This window comes from Pygocentrus nattereri, chromosome 14 (assembly GCF_015220715.1).
Source record: "Pygocentrus nattereri isolate fPygNat1 chromosome 14, fPygNat1.pri, whole genome shotgun sequence".
NCBI classification, from domain to species: domain Eukaryota; kingdom Metazoa; phylum Chordata; class Actinopteri; order Characiformes; family Serrasalmidae; genus Pygocentrus; species Pygocentrus nattereri.
In genome coordinates this window covers 40,988,274-41,005,773 of record NC_051224.1, presented here as the reverse complement: position 1 = coordinate 41,005,773, position 17,500 = coordinate 40,988,274, and the positions used below count along the sequence as shown (strand labels likewise).

The following is a 17,500-nucleotide window of genomic DNA, read 5'->3' as shown; positions in this document are numbered from 1 at the left end:
GTTCCACTCGGGGATCGATGAAGCCACAAGAGGCAGAACTTCTGCAGGAACCACCAGCAAACACAGTATTTGACCATATTTGTGCTGGATGAGTAACAGAGGCTGCCTATGCATTATATATATATATATCTTCCTGTATGGAAGTGTAATGGACACTCAAATAGGGATTCTGTATTGAGACGCTCTCAACTAAAGTGGTTTGTTTATTTATTTATTTTTCCATATCACTCATTATCGATAAATCTTCTGAGCTTATATGGAATGTTGATGATGGAAAACAGTTGAAAATCTGGAATAATGAGTTTTCTTTGGGGACTATTTTGCCGCACAGCGCCCTGCATGTCTCCCTCCACCATGAATGGAGTTGAAGTTCTCTAAACTCTCATAAAACAGCGTCTCAGTCATCAGGCAGTGAATTCAGAACCAGTTCATGTAGGAACTTTCTGTAGGAGCTTTTAGAGGGACGTCTGGTTCCCATCACCACCACTGTGAATGGGTCTGACTCGGTCAGTTTATCTAGAACAGAGCGTTTCACACCAAACCGCTCTGAACTGCTCTGATTACATCATAAATAAAATTATGGAGAAATGTAAAAAAAAAGGGGGAACTTAATAACAATGGGGTTTAAGTTTTGGGTTGAGGCTAAAATTCAGTTTATTAGATCTATTTGACTTGTTAAGACGAGGTATCTACAAAGCATCTACAGGGAACCTTCAAAATGAAGAGATTATTAATACACGCTATAATATCTGTGCTGCCTGACAAACAACAATATGCCATCAGCTCCGACCCACAGCCCGTTTCAGCACCGCACACCAGCCGCTGCTCACGCTGACTCCAGTCTGCTTCAGGAGCTCACCTGATGGGGTAGTCTGCAGCGCTCAGGTTGATGAAGAAGTCCCAGGGCCACTCAGCCATGGCCAGCAGGTCCCTCATGCTCTGCAGGTACATGCTCAGCAGGCTGGCACCGCCCCAGATGGTGGACATGCGCCAGGGAGTGACCCGCACATTCGGGTACTGATTGGCCAGCGCCAGCATCTGCCTGTGGAGGTAATTCGACCGCTGGGGAAAGACAGAGAGGCTTACTTTAGGACACTGACCACCCGATCAGAAATCAAATCATGGATATATTGACAGACGGACGGATAGACAGTACTGTATTGATCCTGAAGGGAAACTGCAGTGTTACAGTAGCAAGGCATTTATTTCCACATAAAAATATAAAGCAGAACTAAAAACAGACCTAAATTGGGCAGAACTAACAGGGTTTTCAGTGTTAATCAGACGTTTGACCACCCCAGTCCATTCCATGTTGATTTTCTAAGCAAAAATAAGTGAATAAACACATCCTGTACAGAGAACACACTTAAATTCGCCATTGTCTGCAGTTTAGTGCATAATCTTCATTTATTTGCTGAATTTAACATGTTGGGAAAAAATAAGACATAATATTAAAAATGTGCCATAACGTTTGTACAGATACACATTTCATATTTTATTTTTTCCTCAATATCTGCATTAAAATGTGCTCTGTAGCGGACGCATTTACTGCATGGCTTTCTGAGGCAGCCAATCAGAACAGAGTTTACATATGCAAGTCTTAAAGGTACAGTAACAAAAGCAGCCTGTTTAATTCTAATGTATAAACGGTCATATTAAAACTGACCATTTCTAGTAAATAAAACCACCAATTTTCAGTTTTATGGTTGTATTATTATTGAAAAATATTAATCAATTATTTTTCTAATAACACTTTCAGAATTCAAATACTAACTTTAACTTAAATGCCCATGCTCAGTTTCACCAGGGTAAGAGGAAAAGCGTGTCAATTTCAACTCTGTGTGAACGATCCCTTTAAAGAGGAACACTGCTAATTTTCTAAATTTGAATAAATGGCATAATTAACTGCTTAAGATGTAATCAGAGCCGTTCAGAGCGGTTTGGTGTGAAACGCTCTGTTCTAGATAAACTGACCGAGTCAGAGCTGTTCCCAGTGGTGGTGATGGGAACCAGGCGTCCCCCTCTAAAAGCTCCTCACAGTGGTGGTGATGGGAACCAGACGTCCCTCTAAAAGCTCCTACAGAAAGTTCCTACATGAACTGGTTCTGAATTCACTGCCTGATGACTGAGACGCTGTTTTATGAGAGTTTAGAGAACTTCAACTCCATTCATGGTGGAGGGAGACATGCAGGGCGCTGTGCGGCAAAATAGTCCCCAAAGAAAACTCAGTATTCCAGATTTTCCACTGTTTCTCCACCACCACCATACGGATAAAAGCTCCCCAATTTCACACCAAGCCACTCTGAATGACTCTGCTTGCTTCTCAAGCACTGAATTATGCAGGATTTTTAAAAAAATGGGTGGAACTGCCCTTCAACTCATGCATGTTATTACTGATCAGAGCTCCTGGTCTAAGGAACGACATCTGGCTGGTTTTTACACATCGACGTGGTTTTTTTTTGCGCCCCTCTCTGCTCCTCTTTAGATGGCTTTGATCCGCTCATGCGCTCCCTCCGTGTTCCTCCCACGTTTTTAACGGCTCATGAAAGCGGCGCAGGAAGAGAGGAGCCGGAGAGATAGAGAGGCAGAGACTCAGGCTGATTGACTGATTGAAAGGCAGTCATTTCATCACATCCTTTAGAGATTAGAAGACTGCGGGTTTAAACCCCCCCACCACCTCATTCCTGAAGTAGTTCATTAAGTGTATGCTAGGCTGTGTAATTAAGGCGGGGTGGGGGGTGTGGGGGGGTATGTAGAGGGGTGCACCGCGTCTGTGCTGCGCTACATGTCTGAATAAACAGGCTTTCATGTTCCCACTCCGTCGCTCGCTGTGTGTGCGGAGGGAGAAAAAACGGTAACTAAGCCACTGAAGTGCTGCTCTGTAATAATCCCCCATCAGCCTTTTCAAACAGCTTATTGAATGAGGAGCGGCGCTCGGAAACCTGCTGTTTATCTAGCAGCCTCCTCTCTCTCCTCCCCTCGCCCCCCTCTCCTCTCCTCCCTCCAGGTAGCTCCTGTGTTAGAGGATGTGCGCCGCAGGAGAGGAACATAAGCCAAACTGGAAATCTCTCCCTCATTTCCTCTGTCAATATCAGACGTTATAAAGGGGAACTCCACAAATTTCCCAAAATCTCTGCAGCGGTTTGGTGTGAAATTCTCTGTTCTAGACTCAGAACCGTTCACAGTGGTGGTGATGGGAACCAGACGTCCCTCTAAAAGCTCCTACAGAAAGTTCCTACATGAGCTGGTTCTGAATTCACTGCCTGATGACTGAGACGCTGTTTTATGAGAGTTTAGAGAACTTCAGCTCCATTCATGGTGGAGGGAGACATGCAGGGCGCTGTGCGGCAAAATAGTCCCCAAAGAAAACTCATTATTCCAGATTTTCCACTGCTTTCCATCATCAACATTCCATATAAGCTCAGAAGACTCGTGTAGGTTCTCTGGTGGTTCTGGATGGTAAATAAAGTGTCTATATCTGTGTTGTCGTCATGGCGACGCCTGGTTCCCATCACCACCACTGTAAAGACGTCTGGACCGTTTCACACCAAACCCTCTGAATTTCTATTCAGAGCTCACATTCTGAATTCTGGAAAGATTTTTAAAAATCGGTGGGATTCCCCTTTAACACCGAACTTCAGGTCGCACATGCACTCCTAATGCAAATTACAAACCAGCTCTGAGAGATAATCTGAATAGAAGAAATTAATGAATAAATGGCTCACAGACAATTAACACTGCTCTACCATCATTCTGATTAACCCCAATGCTTTATATTAGTAAATTACAGAAAAAGTAATTACGTTAGGTATTATAGTAATTACTTTACTATAGCACATTACTTTGTACAGCGTGTCCCACCCTGCTAGTCGCTTCTTATGTAATAATTGGATGCATTAGTAATTGGAGGGCTAATGCACTGTGCCGTCTTTGTGCACTGTTGTTTTCCGGTGTAAATAAAGAGCTGAAGTTCGCGTACCTGATCCACATGGATGTAGTAGAAGTGAGACGTGTGGTAAATGGCCTTGAAGAGGCGCTGCACCTGCCGGGTCGCTCGGCCGTGGACCACCAGCATGAAGGCGATCCGCACGGGCACCGCCGGCACCGTCTCCATGGAGTCCTCCTCCCAGTGCACGTTCATACTCGCCTTCCCTGCACACACATACAGCAGTACACTGTCACTGAAATAAACAATCTCACAAAATCCATAACACACACAGACAGACGTTTACTTTCCTTTACAGGCGCAGGAACTGCAAACTACCATTTCAGCTAATTTGGGCCAAAGGAGTTTCAATAATTTAGCGGTCAGGACTCCCATGGACCCTCACAGAGCTGGTACTATTTGGGTGGTGGGTCATTCTCAGCACTGCACTAACACTGACGTGGTGGTGGTGTGTTAGTGTGTGTTGTGCTGGTCTGAGTGGATCTGGAGTTGGAGTTTTTAAACACCTCAGTGTCACTGCTGGACTGAGAATAGTCCACCAACCACAACTATCCAGCCAAGAGCGTCCTGTGGGCAGCGTCCTGTGGGTAGCGTCCTGTGGGCAGCGTCCTGTGACCACTGATGAAGGACTAGAGGATGACCAACACAAACTGCAGCAGCAGATGAGATGTCGTCTCTGACTTTACATCTACAAGGTGGACCCACAAGGTAGGAGTGTCCAAAAGAGTGGACAGTGAGTGGACACAGTGTTTAAACACTCCAGCAGCACTGCTGTGTCTGATCCACTCAGACCAGCGCAACACACACTAACTCACTGCAGTGCTGAGAATGATCCACCACCCAAACAGTACCTGCTCTGTGAGGGTCCATGGGGGTCCTGACCACTGAAGAACAGGGTAACAGAGTATCAGAGAAACAGATGGACTACAGTCTGTAACTGTAGAACTACAGAGTGCAGCTATATGGTCAGTGGAGCTGATAAGGTGGACAGTGAGCGTAGAAACGAGGAGGCGGTGTGTTTGGCCACTACTAATTTCACACTAAAGTTGTCCCCAAACTTCTGAAGTGCAGTGCCTGTGTACAGTCGTACAGGCGAAGTGGATGAAGAACCATTAACAGACTCTGGCCCGTAAGATCAGCCAGGCTAACGCTGAACCTTCCGGACCTTTCGGCACAAAGAGGCATTAGAGAGGCTCCACTGACCCCATTAGAGACGCTCACCGGCAGGGGTGACTGCAGGGCCGGCCGTGCCCTCCTCTGCCTGCTGCGGGACACAGAGGGAGACGGACTGGAGCACGGTACACCGAGCAGAGCAGCAAATTTCACAGCTTAGAGAAACATTAGACGCGCTATTACTGTCTTGGCACCCGCGGCCACATGACCAGAGCGCAGCATCACCTACTGGACCTGAAGTGTTTCACTGGATCCATTTCAGCGGCGGCCGGTCATGAGACACCATCACTTATCCTCCAGTCATACCGACAGAAATAGCCCACAGTAGACCACAAGGGCCGGGCCGAGGGGCAGCACAGCGCTCTAAAAATGCCCCGTCGGGTAAACATACGCACACACGGGCTGCTGACAGCACGTCTTCCCTCCAAGCACATGGCAACAGCATCACTGACCACAGAAAACCACACGGTTTAAAAATGACAACTGAACTTTACACTGTGTGAACATTTAATGACGAATGGCACATAAAAAAAAATGAATAAAAAACACCAAATTTTTTCAGATGTACAAACAGTGGTGGCTGGTTCACTGACTAAAATAAACGAGATCAGATTTTTCAGTGAGGTTTTCCAGTTTAAGTGACGATTTGGACGTTTTTATATTTACATAATTATATAATTAACTCTCAACTTTTCTTTTCATAACCTGTTCACCATTCTCATATATACAATATATATATTTTACAAAATATAGTAATATATACATTTTTCATGATTTTCATTTTTGTAGGTGAGCAAACAAGATCGATATAAAGACGTTAAGGACATGAGACCTGAAGGACGTTTAGAAATTTAGCTGGACTGTGTGGTATTAAGAAGCTCAAGCTGCCTGTTTTATCTCAGCTTTCACTCCTCGTTGCTCACTAGCAGCTCAACACAGGGTCACAACATTTCACACGCAGAGAGAGACAAGAGTCCAACTGCATCTGATAACAGGGTCATTTGACCGTATTAATTCAGAACAGCTGAGCCAGAATGGCCACTAGAGGGCACTACATAAAGAGCACGACATTAAGAGATTAACAGAACACAACTTCGACTGGAGCTATGGCAGTAAAAACTGCTGAAAAATATCAATATTTTTATTATTTAAAATCTGAGCTGTACATTTATTATATATCGAACAGGCAATAAAGGCCTTTTTGGGCTGGACAATATGACCATATATATCGTTATCATGATGAATTATTTCACCACACAATACAAAATGCTTTTCTGACCATATCCTGTATATGGTCAGTGCTTGTAGAGACTGTCCAACTGCGTGTTTCATTATAAAAAAAGCTAAATTAGCCCTGTTTAACTTCAGATTCACAGTTTTGACAGTAGTTTTTTTTAAAATGCAGCTCTTTATTCTCTGTTCCAACAGTTCAGACGTCTGGTGACGTATCACATATGGTGAAAATGTCTTGAAGTATCATGATATCATATTTTAGCCGTATACCTGTAAAACAAGGACTGGGCCTCAGATCACGGATCGGAGCGCTCATGCATACGAGAGGAAAAAGCAAATTCACAGCCATCAATGATCATTTTCCAGTAACTGTAAGGAGGCGACGCTGCTTCTACAGAAGGCCACGTCAGGATTCAGGACAAAAGATTTACAACACTTGCACGACTCATGTACACGCCCACTGCACCGTGCGAGCATTTCCTGGTGAGCAGATATTCAGGAAAGCTTTCAAGCTTTTTTTAAATCAGTGATGATCTGGTGCTTCTAAAGAAGGCCACGTCGGGTTCCAGGGCGAGCGGGTTAAATTTAAGGGCCTGGTATAGAGTTCCGCCCTGGCGCGAGGCCATGCGGTGGTTATAGGCTGATGAGATGGCCCGTGGAGGAGTAATGACTATAATCTGAGCCTGAAGCATGTCCTTACTGTCCCGGCCTCCACTGCCCTGCCCGGGCCACAGCCAGTGGCTTTAGGGGGCTGCAGGCTGACCGTATGGAGGGCTATATCTGCGCTCAAGGACTGACAAGGTCTGGTGGCTCCTCTAATCAAGTCCTAGAGGTTTTAACCCTCCGTGTTTAAGACGAGGACGGATCTGCCCCGCTTCAAACAGCGCCAACGCCCGCTCGGTCTGCAGCGGCCCTCTCATTAGCGCTGGGTTAGTGTCATCCTCCGCCCGCAAAGAACAAAGACCACCTAATGCAGTCTAACCTGTTTGTGTAGTCTCTCTGATCTATAGATCTCAGAGGCAGAGCTCACACTGGCCAGGCAGTCTGGAAACCTCTGACGACACAAACCAGAAGCGTGCTGTAATTTTATACCATTTCCCACTGAATCCTGCTCCAAGTGCAGAGTCTAAATCCACATCTCATCTGTGTTTGTAAGAGGAGATTTTATTGTGATCTAAATTTGTGTGCTTTCCAGTTTTGTGGAAGGAAAAACATTCTTTGCATTTTTGGTCAATTTTGTCCATCGAAACAGAACAAATGTCCAAAAAAAAGGATAAAAAGGAGGATACAACGGAAAAACAAGCAAGACGAGACTGCACAGGCCTCAAACAAGGCGTCACGAAGACGTCACAATTCATCCGTCCATCCATCCATTGTCTAAGCCGCTTCTCCGTCAGGGTCACAGGGGACTTTTCATGGAAATAAACAGTGCTAAGCACACAGCTTGAGCCGCAGCGGATCAACAGAGAAAACATTTAGTATTTCATAGTTTCTACGAGGAACATTAGAGAGATTTGTCATCTCTGTAGAGCGTCAAGACACCCAAGAACTTCTCCACTGCATGTCTGATATCACCTGAAAACACCAACAGCAGAAAGGAAAGCGAAAGTATACAGAGCCACTGGCTTTACTACAGAACCCGTGAGGAACCATCTCAAGGAGAGTGCGCGTTTATTTTGGATGAACTGTTTTCATTCATTCTCAGCATTTTGTGGTTTTCAGTTTCAGTTTCAGCCAAAGATTTTCCTTTCAGTGCCAGCCTCCACCAATGAATGGCCTGGGAGGCATTTTTGATCCACCCAAGAAGCATCTGTCTTTTTTTGGTGCCTTTCCACCAACGTTTAATTTCCATGTAGGCCGAAGCACTGCGGTGGGAAACCACTGCCTTCAAAGCATCCATCGATTGCCTCATACAATAATTACATGAAGCACTTATATATATATATATATACATATATAAATACATGCACTGTACATGTGGCTGTTCAGCTGAACTCGCCCCGCCTCGCCCCCTCCTCCAACCATCTCGACTCGAGGCGACGACATCGTCGAATCCGTCAGAAGCGACTGAGGCTTCCGGAAAGTTCTGGAGCCCTACGCTGATCCGTCACTGCTGTGTTTAAACGCATCCGTCGCTCTGATTAGTGTGCAGAGCACTAAGCGCTGCGTAATTGCATGAAGATGCTTTCTGAAGAGAAAGTGAGGAGGCGAAAAAAAGAAAGAAAGAAAGAAAGAAAGGAAGAAGGAAAGAAAGAAGGAACATAGCGCAGCAATTACAAGCGTCTAACCTTGTGCGGAAATCCAGAATCTCATTTCCAGCCTGTCTCTGATTGTAATTACAAGCCGCGTGTCTGTCTGTTGCCAGCCTTGTAAGTCTTAATGAAGCCCCTCCATAAACCTCCGCTGACAGCACCGCAATTAATCCAGGAAAACCACCATTATCTTTAGTATTATTTATCTTAAACTCGGGCCGAGCTCTGATAACATTTCCCTGCTTGACAAAAATAGCTGATGCCTGTAATCAGTCATTATCCCGATGGAGGAGGCGTCTTGGTTTATTTAGCTTACTGCGGACAGACACCGCCGCTGGCTCGTCTGTGTGCCGGTCACAGGCATCGAACTGGACTTAAAGGAACTGCAAATAATCAAACATACACAAATATCCACTCATCCTTAATGTAGTTGATCAGCTAAGGTGAGCTTGGTGTCCTGATTTTGCTTTTTTAGTTTCAGCACTGGAGCTACGATCCTAAGGTAGCTAACAAACAGTAGAAGTCAATAGTCACCCAAATCTTTTCTTTCTCTAGTCAAATCCAGCTCTTCATTAAGGTGGTGTAGACTTGTGGACGTGGTTCAGGACGCAATATGAATCACTGTAAGCCAACCAGACAACAGATTCCAGCCCCTTCATGTGCTCGCATGTCTCACACCGACATGGACGCTACAGATTACTGTAGATTCTATCTTCAATCTTCAAACTGAAGATGTAAGTTAGGGGTCCAAGAGATATAGCATCTTTTTGAGTGTTCATGGTTCTATATAGAACCATTTCTTTACTAAGGAACCCATTATTTTTAAGTATGCATGAGATTTGTTATTATGGACATTACCTAAAACATTGATGATTTGATGCACAGTCATACTGTAGAGCTGGTACCCTGCCTAGTAACGGTTACCAAGCTACAAAAGTCCTTAGAGGAGGAGTTATTAGAGAAGGATCAAGTGGTCTACGCACAGACGGAGGATACTCACCTTCTAGGGGGCAGTAGCGAGTGACCTTCTCGGGCATCAGCTGCTTCTCTTTGTGGCGGCAGTAAACCTCGGCTATCTGCTGCCGGCACTCCTTGGTGTTGGCGCGGGAGAGGGCTGAGATGGCCTCCTTGCCTGTGATCTCGCATTTGGGCGGCTGGTCGTACTTGATGTCGGGGGTGGGGGCGGCCGGCCGTCTGGAATGCTGGACATGATGGCGGTGGGGCTGGGCCCGCTGGGGATGCGGGGTGGAGTGTGAGGAGCCTGGCCGGAGTGCGGTCCGCGTGCTATTGGGGCTGCCCACGCCAGGACCGTACCGGACCACCTCGTTGGAGCTTTTGGTCAGGCCTCGCTGGGCGTGGGCCTTTTCTAGCAGCTCCTGCTTGTGTTTGGTGGGCTTGCCAAAATTGCTGTTGTCTATGTTCTCAAAGTCCTTCGGCACCGAGTTCTCGTTGTTGCTGTCCACGCGGACTTTCTCCTTGGGCCGGTGGGAGTAGTAGACATCCTGGGGAAAAACAGAAGAGGGAAGACGGTAAGGATGGGCGATGTAACATCACAACCTTTGAAGACACTTTCTCAGTATACATCACGAGGTTGGTGAACCACTAAGTGTGACTGCTTGTAAAAAGACCAAATCTTATTAGAATGAATACAAATAAACATAAATACAGAGAAAACGAACAAGAATTTCATGTTTTCAAAAAAACTTTCTCAACACTTTGGAAATGCGTATTAACCCCTTAACATACATAAAATCACCATTTATTCCATTAATATTATTTGTATTAGTGCTTTTTGAGCACATGAACACTTACTGACCAGTACATACGCCTGCATACTTTTCTCAGGAACCTTTTCATAATACCGTACGTCCAACAGTCCAGGCAGTCCTTCAGCTCCTTCAGTTCAATTGTACGCTTGGAAAAGCACTGACCAACAGAATGGGACACTCTAAAGAAGCCTAAGGTCACATGATCTTAAGGTCACCATGTCCAATGCCAAGCGTGGGCTAAGGGGTCTAAAGCCCCCCAGCATTGGGCTGTGGTGCAGTGGAACAGTGTTCTCTGGTGTGATGGAGCTCCATCCAGTACCTCTCTAATGAGCTGGAGTGACCCTGAACTGACCATCCAACATCAGTACCTGGCCTCAATAATGCTCAATCAAATCCTCACAGCAATGTTCAGCATCTAGTGTAAAGCCTCCTCAGAAGAGCAAAGAGGAACAACTCGCTATAAACATTAGAGATTCAGTTTAGTAATATTTCATACACTTCGTCAATAGAAAATTCAAAGATGCTATAAAAACAATTATCAGTGATGCTTTTTTATTACTTTGCAGAATTTCAATCAAAATTTTATAAAAGCATAGATATACACCGTCAATTATTCAATACAACTTATATAACTGCACAAAAGCAAATGATAACAATAAGAAATCATCAATAAAGTAAAATAATAATGAATCATTTCTATGATAATAATTTTATAAATATATTTTCATTCAGTCTTTAAAATGAACCATGCCTTATAATTATAGAATATTAAAATATACAAGGTACTATTTAATCGAACGTTCAATAATAAAATCATTTACTAGTTGCGGCCCTGGACTGATGAAATTAGATTATTACATAATGGACTAACATCCAATCTGACACTCAGATGCTGCTGGTTTTTGTTTACAGGCTCTCCATAATCAGAGACGTACAGGTCATAATCGTTATATACTCCGAAAAGATTACGGAGACATTATTTATCGTGATAATGAGAACGTTTCATCGTATCGTCCAGCCCTGAAGGCCGACGCCAGGAGAATGTCAGTGCTGCAGTTTGTAAGGCTTGACCGCTTTGAAGAACAGCCTAATTACTTAGTTCCAAACCAGCACTATCCTGCTCAATGAGGCGAAGCCTGCAGACCTCTCCGGCCCTTTTAAGCAGAGTCCGAGTCCAGGCCGACGGGCAGCAGACGTACGCAGGCGTGCGCTGCAGGGCTGTGTGGGTGCTGAGTCATTTCATTACAGAAAGCAGAGCGCCGCTGCTTTACTGTCGGCGTCTCGCGCTGAGTTTCTAATCAAACCTCTTCCCAAGACGACCGCAAAGCTTCTGCACGGCCCTTACGAGAGCTCGCTTCTGCACGACTGAAACAGAGAGACAGGCAGGAAGTTCTGAGCTCTGGGTGAGGATGTGCGTGCCTGCAGAAAGCACACCGCCGCCGCCGCGGTGCAGGCCTGTGGAAGCGAACGTCTTCAAGTGAGGCGACTTCCGCTTGCAGGCTTTCTTTAACCACCTGTCGTATGAGGTCGTGTACTCTTCTAATCTCCCCACTAAAGGTTCTTCATACAACAGGATCCTCATGTGTTTCATATCTAAGCGCTCCGTTATCTTCATCACTACTTTCCAAACCCGCTGCAGCAGCTTCAGCAGCTGGAAACTCTCTGACGCCGTTTCACACGAGTCTCCGATGTGGACTGAATGAAGAATGAAGGGGGTCCGGCGTGACGGTCAGTCCTTAGTGATCTCCTGAGTGTCCGTCGGTCAGTTTCACACAAAATGCAGACGGACACACGAATCCAGCAGCTTCACACGGTGACGTGTATCTCAGCCCCTCTTCATAGGCTCATAACTCCGGATGTGAGTCTCGTATGATCTCGTGATGAGATGGAACGGAAAGGGCGGCTCTACGGATTCAGGAAGGGTTTGAACTGGATTTCTGAGCTGGATCATCACAAAGAGACACACACAGATTCAGAAACATCGAGACCCCAGAGAATTAACCCCTACCAACGAGTTACTGTTGGAGATGAAAGCAGGCAGTCGTTTTATATGAATTATTAAAAGCTGTGTAAAAAGTGCCGACTCTAAAATTCTATTCCCATAACACATTACTGCCCATAAGGAGGTACTTTATTATGACTTGAACTGACCAGATATAAAAGAAGTCATATGCAGGGGTGAGTGATGTGGCAATCACAGCGTATCGTACTGCAGCGAATTGAATTTGTATGTCAATTATATGACAGTATGAAATCATACTGTATTTTATATATATATATATATATATACTGTTCCGTACTGGACTGTATGACATCGTATCACTGTATCTTAATTAGCCTGTTAGCTTGTGGCTAGTGTGTTAGTCTGGAACACAACTTGCTATTTAATTGTAAAATATAGGTAAACACTGTTATGTGAACCTGATGCTGAGCTCAGAAACAAAGCGCTTTCGTTCATGTGCTGTATTAAAGTCTCAAACTGCAATTTTTCTACTATGTTTGTGACTTAAACTGCGATTACTTTCTATAAAAAAAGGTTGAGGCTGTTTTTTTGGCTAAGAACACCAGTAAACCCAGCGCTACTGGCCTGACGCTGGAACGCTGAACGTAGTGCACCATGGTTGTGATGTCACATTTGGTTTGGTCTTATTGGTCTAAGGGCAGATTATGAGCTCGGTGTTATTGGGTTATATCTCCCCAATTAAAACGTGTTCAAACAGTGCAGTCGATCATATAAGCTGCAATAAAAAACTGCAACTGCAGAGTCGAAAATGACTCAAGTCCGAGTCGAGTCAACATGTGACTCTCTATCGCTATGTCTCTCTCTTCTCTGTCTGTCTCTCTTCTCACTCTCTCTGTGTGTCTCTCTGAGACCCCGTCGCTGGTCTGCAGCCCCCCAGAGAGCTGATGCAGCTGCTTTGGTACCTGCTGCCACCATAAGCAGGACAAATCTGACTCCAGATCAGTTTTTCAGAAAACGCTGCAGGACAGATCTGCTCTACATAACGGCCGGACGTTTGGACCCGCTGCCCTCCGCCCCCTCTGCGTCCACTCCACATCCCCCCGTCCCCTGGCGGCCGGCCCGCGGGACCCAGCAGGAGGAAATTACAGGGACCTGGATTAATAGCCTGAGAAACCGCAGGAGGCGAGTTAGGCTGCCGGAGAGAGAGACTATCGATCGATCGCCCGCAAAAATCTGTCATTTCCCAAAGTGCACTGGGAGCACAGCTCTGCACTGCTGAGCACCCGGCCTGGACTCTCTTTCACTCTCTCTCTCTCTCTCTCTCCCTCTCTCTCTCTCTCTCTCTCTCTCACTCTCTCTCTCTCTCTCTCTCTCTCTCCCTCTCTCTCTCTCTCTCTCACTCTCTCTCCCTCTCTCTCTCTCTCTCTTTCTCTCTCTCTCTCTCTCTCTCTGTCTATCTCTCTCTCTCTCTCTGTCTCTCTGTCTCTCTCTCTCTCTCTCTCTCTATGTCTCTCTCCCTCTCTCTCTCTCACTCTTTCTCTCTCTCTCTCTCTCTCTCTCTCTCTCTCTATGTCTCTCTCCCTCTCTCTCTCTCACTCTTTCTCTCTCTCTCTCTCTCTCTCTGTCTATCTCTCTCTCTCTCACTCTTTCTCTCTCTCTCTCTCTCTCTCTCTCTCTCTCTCCCTCTCTCTCTCTCTCTCTCTCTCTCCTTTCTCTTCCTCTCTCACTCTGTCTCTCTCTCTCTCTCTCTCTCTCCCTCCCTCTCTCTCTCTCTCTCTCTCACTCTCTCTCCCTCTCTCTCTCTCACTCTTTCTCTCTCTCTCTCTCTCTCTCTGTCTATCTCTCTCTCTCTCACTCTTTCTCTCTCTCTCTCTCTCTCTCTCTCTCTCTCTCTATGTCTCTCTCCCTCTCTCTCTCTCTCTCTCTCCCTCTCTCTCTCTCACTCTTTCTCTCTCTCTCTCTCTCTCTCTCTCTCTCTCTCACTCTCTCTCCCTCTCTCTCTCTCTCTCTCACTCTCTCTCTCTCTCTCCTTTCTCTTTCTCTCTCACTCTGTCTCTCTCGCTCGCTTTCACTCCCTGTCCTTTCTCTCTCTCTCTCTCTCTCTCTCTTGCTCTCTCTCTCTCTCTCTCTCTCGCTCCCTCTCTCTCTCTCTCTCTCTCTCTCTCTCTCTCTCTCTCTCTCTCTCTCTCCTTTCTCTTTCTCTCTCACTCTGTCTCTCTCGCTCGCTTTCACTCCCTGTCCTTTCTCTCTCTCTCTCCTCTTTTTTGGTGTGTTTTGTCACTCTTCTTTCTCCCGTTCTCTCTTTTCTTCCCCTTTCTTTCCTCTTCCTTTTGTTTCTCATTCTCTTTTTTTCATCTTTCACACACTCTCTCCTTTCCTGTTTTGTTTTCTTCCTTTCTTCTCTTTCTTTACCTCTTTCACTTCTCTTTTTCCCATTTTTCCTTCTTTCTCTTCACTCTTAGTTTCAACTTGTATATGATACCACACATCATATGTACAGTCTTTCACTCTTTCTGTCTCTCCTCTCTTTCTTTTGTAAAATGTTCTCTTTTCTTACTTGCTTTCAGTTTTTTCTCTCTCTCTGTCTCTCTCTCTCTCTCTCTCTCTCTCTCTCTCTCTCTCTCTCTCTCTCTCTCTCTCTCTCTCACTGTCTCTCTCTCTCTGTCTCTCTCTCTCTCTCTCTCACTGTCTCTCTCTCTCTCTCTCTCTCTGTCTCTCTCTCTCTCTCTCTCTCTCTCTCTCTCTCTCTCTCTCTCTCTCTCTCGCTCTCTCTCTCTCTCTCACTGTGGACCTTACATCATTCATCACCTGGAGGAAGAGGGTCAGCCACTCGTTTATCAGCTACACTTTATCTGCTCCTCTCTTTCCTCCTCCAGCAGACCACACACACCTTTCACATCCTGTCAGAACTTCAGGGTCAGTACATATTATATATGATTATATATGTTACTGTCTATATTTAACATGATTCATATAATTCATTGTGATTTATCTCATTATTTTGTGTAGTTAATTATGATTTAGTCACATGTTATAAAGTCAATGAATGTATATATCATATATATATATATATATATCATCTATGCAATCAAGTGTATATATATATATATCATGTATACAGTAAGTGCTTCAGCTCCTCCATGACTGTCGCTTCGCCCTTCATACAGCTCATGGGTTTAATCACAGATTCTATCAACAATCACACAGTAACCATTTATCACATTAATAATAATGGCAATAACGATACATGCAGAGAGCATTTCTCTGAGTAAACTGCAGCATATAGACAGATAGACAGACAGACAGAGAAACAGACAGACAGACAGACAGAGAAGAGCACCTATATGTAATGATAACCCAGTTTCAGCCTTGGAAACCAAAAAGAAAACAGATTCTCTTTCAGCTGAGTTCGCTCTACAGGGTGGGAGGTGCTGTTCGGCTGTGCGTCTGTCCTGTTTGTCTAGATTTTTCCAACAAGGTCATTTGTGTCCTGAAAATGTACAAAAACAATCTCACTCTCACACAGTCCAGCCCGGTTCCCACACTGTGTGGATCGATATCAAACAGCCTCTGTAGTCGAGGCCCAGAGGGAGGGTGTGTCTCCTGACCAGCGGCCCACCTGTTCTACCTCAGACGCTTTCAGCAGCTACAGTCAATGGAACTCATACGCAATGTTTAAAAATGGATGAATAGAAGGCTGGGCGGGGAGAGATAGAGAGAGAGAGACAGAGGAGAGAGAGAGAGACAGAGAGAGAGGCAGAGGAGAGAGAGAGAGACAGAGAGAGAGAGAGATACAGAGAGAGAGAGAGAGAGAGAGAGAGAGAGAGGGAGAGAGAGAGAGAGAGAGAGACAGAGAGATACAGAGAGAGAGAGAGAGAGAGAGAGAGAGAGAGAGACAGAGAGAGAGAGAGAGAGAGAGAGAGAGACACAGAGAGAGAGAGAGAGAGAGGGAGAGAGAGAGAGAGAGAGAGAGACAGAGAGATACAGAGAGAGAGAGAGAGAGAGAGAGAGAGAGAGGGAGAGAGAGAGAGAGAGAGAGACAGAGAGATACAGAGAGAGAGAGAGAGAGAGAGAGAGAGAGAGAGACAGAGAGAGAGAGAGAGAGAGAGAGAGAGAGACACAGAGAGAGAGAGAGAGAGGGAGAGAGAGAGAGAGAGAGAGAGAGACAGAGAGATACAGAGAGAGAGAGAGAGAGAGAGAGAGAGAGGGAGAGAGAGAGAGAGAGAGAGAGACAGAGAGATACAGAGAGAGAGAGAGAGAGAGAGAGAGAGAGGGAGAGAGAGAGACAGAGAGATACAGAGAGAGAGAGAGAAACAGAGAGATACAGAGAGAGAGAGAGAGAGAGAGAGAGAGAGAGAGGAACCTAAAACCAGTCAATAACATAACACTCCTTCTCCTGCCTTTTCAATAATTAAGCAGGCGGTTAGGATTGCATGTGACGAGAGCAGCACACGAATCCGCTCTACTATCAGAGGATTAGTTCTAGTTTCTCTTCATGGATAAACTCGTAGGAAAACACTCATCCTAGAAAATCAACTTTTGACAGATTTATGTCAACAATAACAACATCTGCAGAGACAATCTGTCAGATTTCTGCAATTTCAGCTCATACAGCACCATTCAGAACATTGTTTTCATCATGACTTTCATCGTCTTTGACACATCTGGAATGTGTGACAAAAGAAGACAACTAGACATATTGAAAAATAAGAAAATACTATAAACAGACAACTACTTTTAATAGATAATAGATCATTATATACAATAATACATTATATCAGTGTTATGGAATAAAATAATAATCAAAAGAGAGGATTTTGAAAGATCCAAACAAAAAAATGGACTTAAATTAACAGGTTTTGGCCTAAAACATACTTTACGGTCTGCTTATTCATAATTAGTCCCCAAACAGATTTTCCACTGTTTTCCATCATCAACATTCCAGATAAGCTCAGAAGACTCGTGTAGGTTCTCTGGTGGTTCTGGATGGTAAATAAAATGTCTATATCTGTGTTGTAGTCATGGCGACGCCTGGTTCCCATCACCACCACTGTAAAGACGCCTGAACCGTTTCACCCCGAACCCTCTGAATCTCTCTGTTTACACCTCACTCACTGAATTTTGCACATTTTAAAGAAGAAATCAGTAGATTCCGTCATTGCTG

At 45.0% G+C, this 17,500-nt stretch overlaps 1 protein-coding gene across 1 annotated transcript in view; it reads right to left on the bottom strand.

Annotated features, from left to right (window-relative positions):
* The window catches only part of xylt1 (xylosyltransferase I), a 105,623-nt gene that overhangs the window by 41,073 nt on the left and 47,050 nt on the right, over positions 1-17,500 (bottom strand). Inside the window, exons 2-4 of the mRNA XM_037545037.1 lie at positions 9,605-10,106; positions 3,980-4,152; positions 860-1,062 (exon numbers count right to left, since the gene is read on the bottom strand). Coding sequence (XP_037400934.1) covers positions 860-1,062; positions 3,980-4,152; positions 9,605-10,106 — 878 coding nt within the window. The remainder of the gene's footprint in view (positions 1-859; positions 1,063-3,979; positions 4,153-9,604; positions 10,107-17,500) is intronic.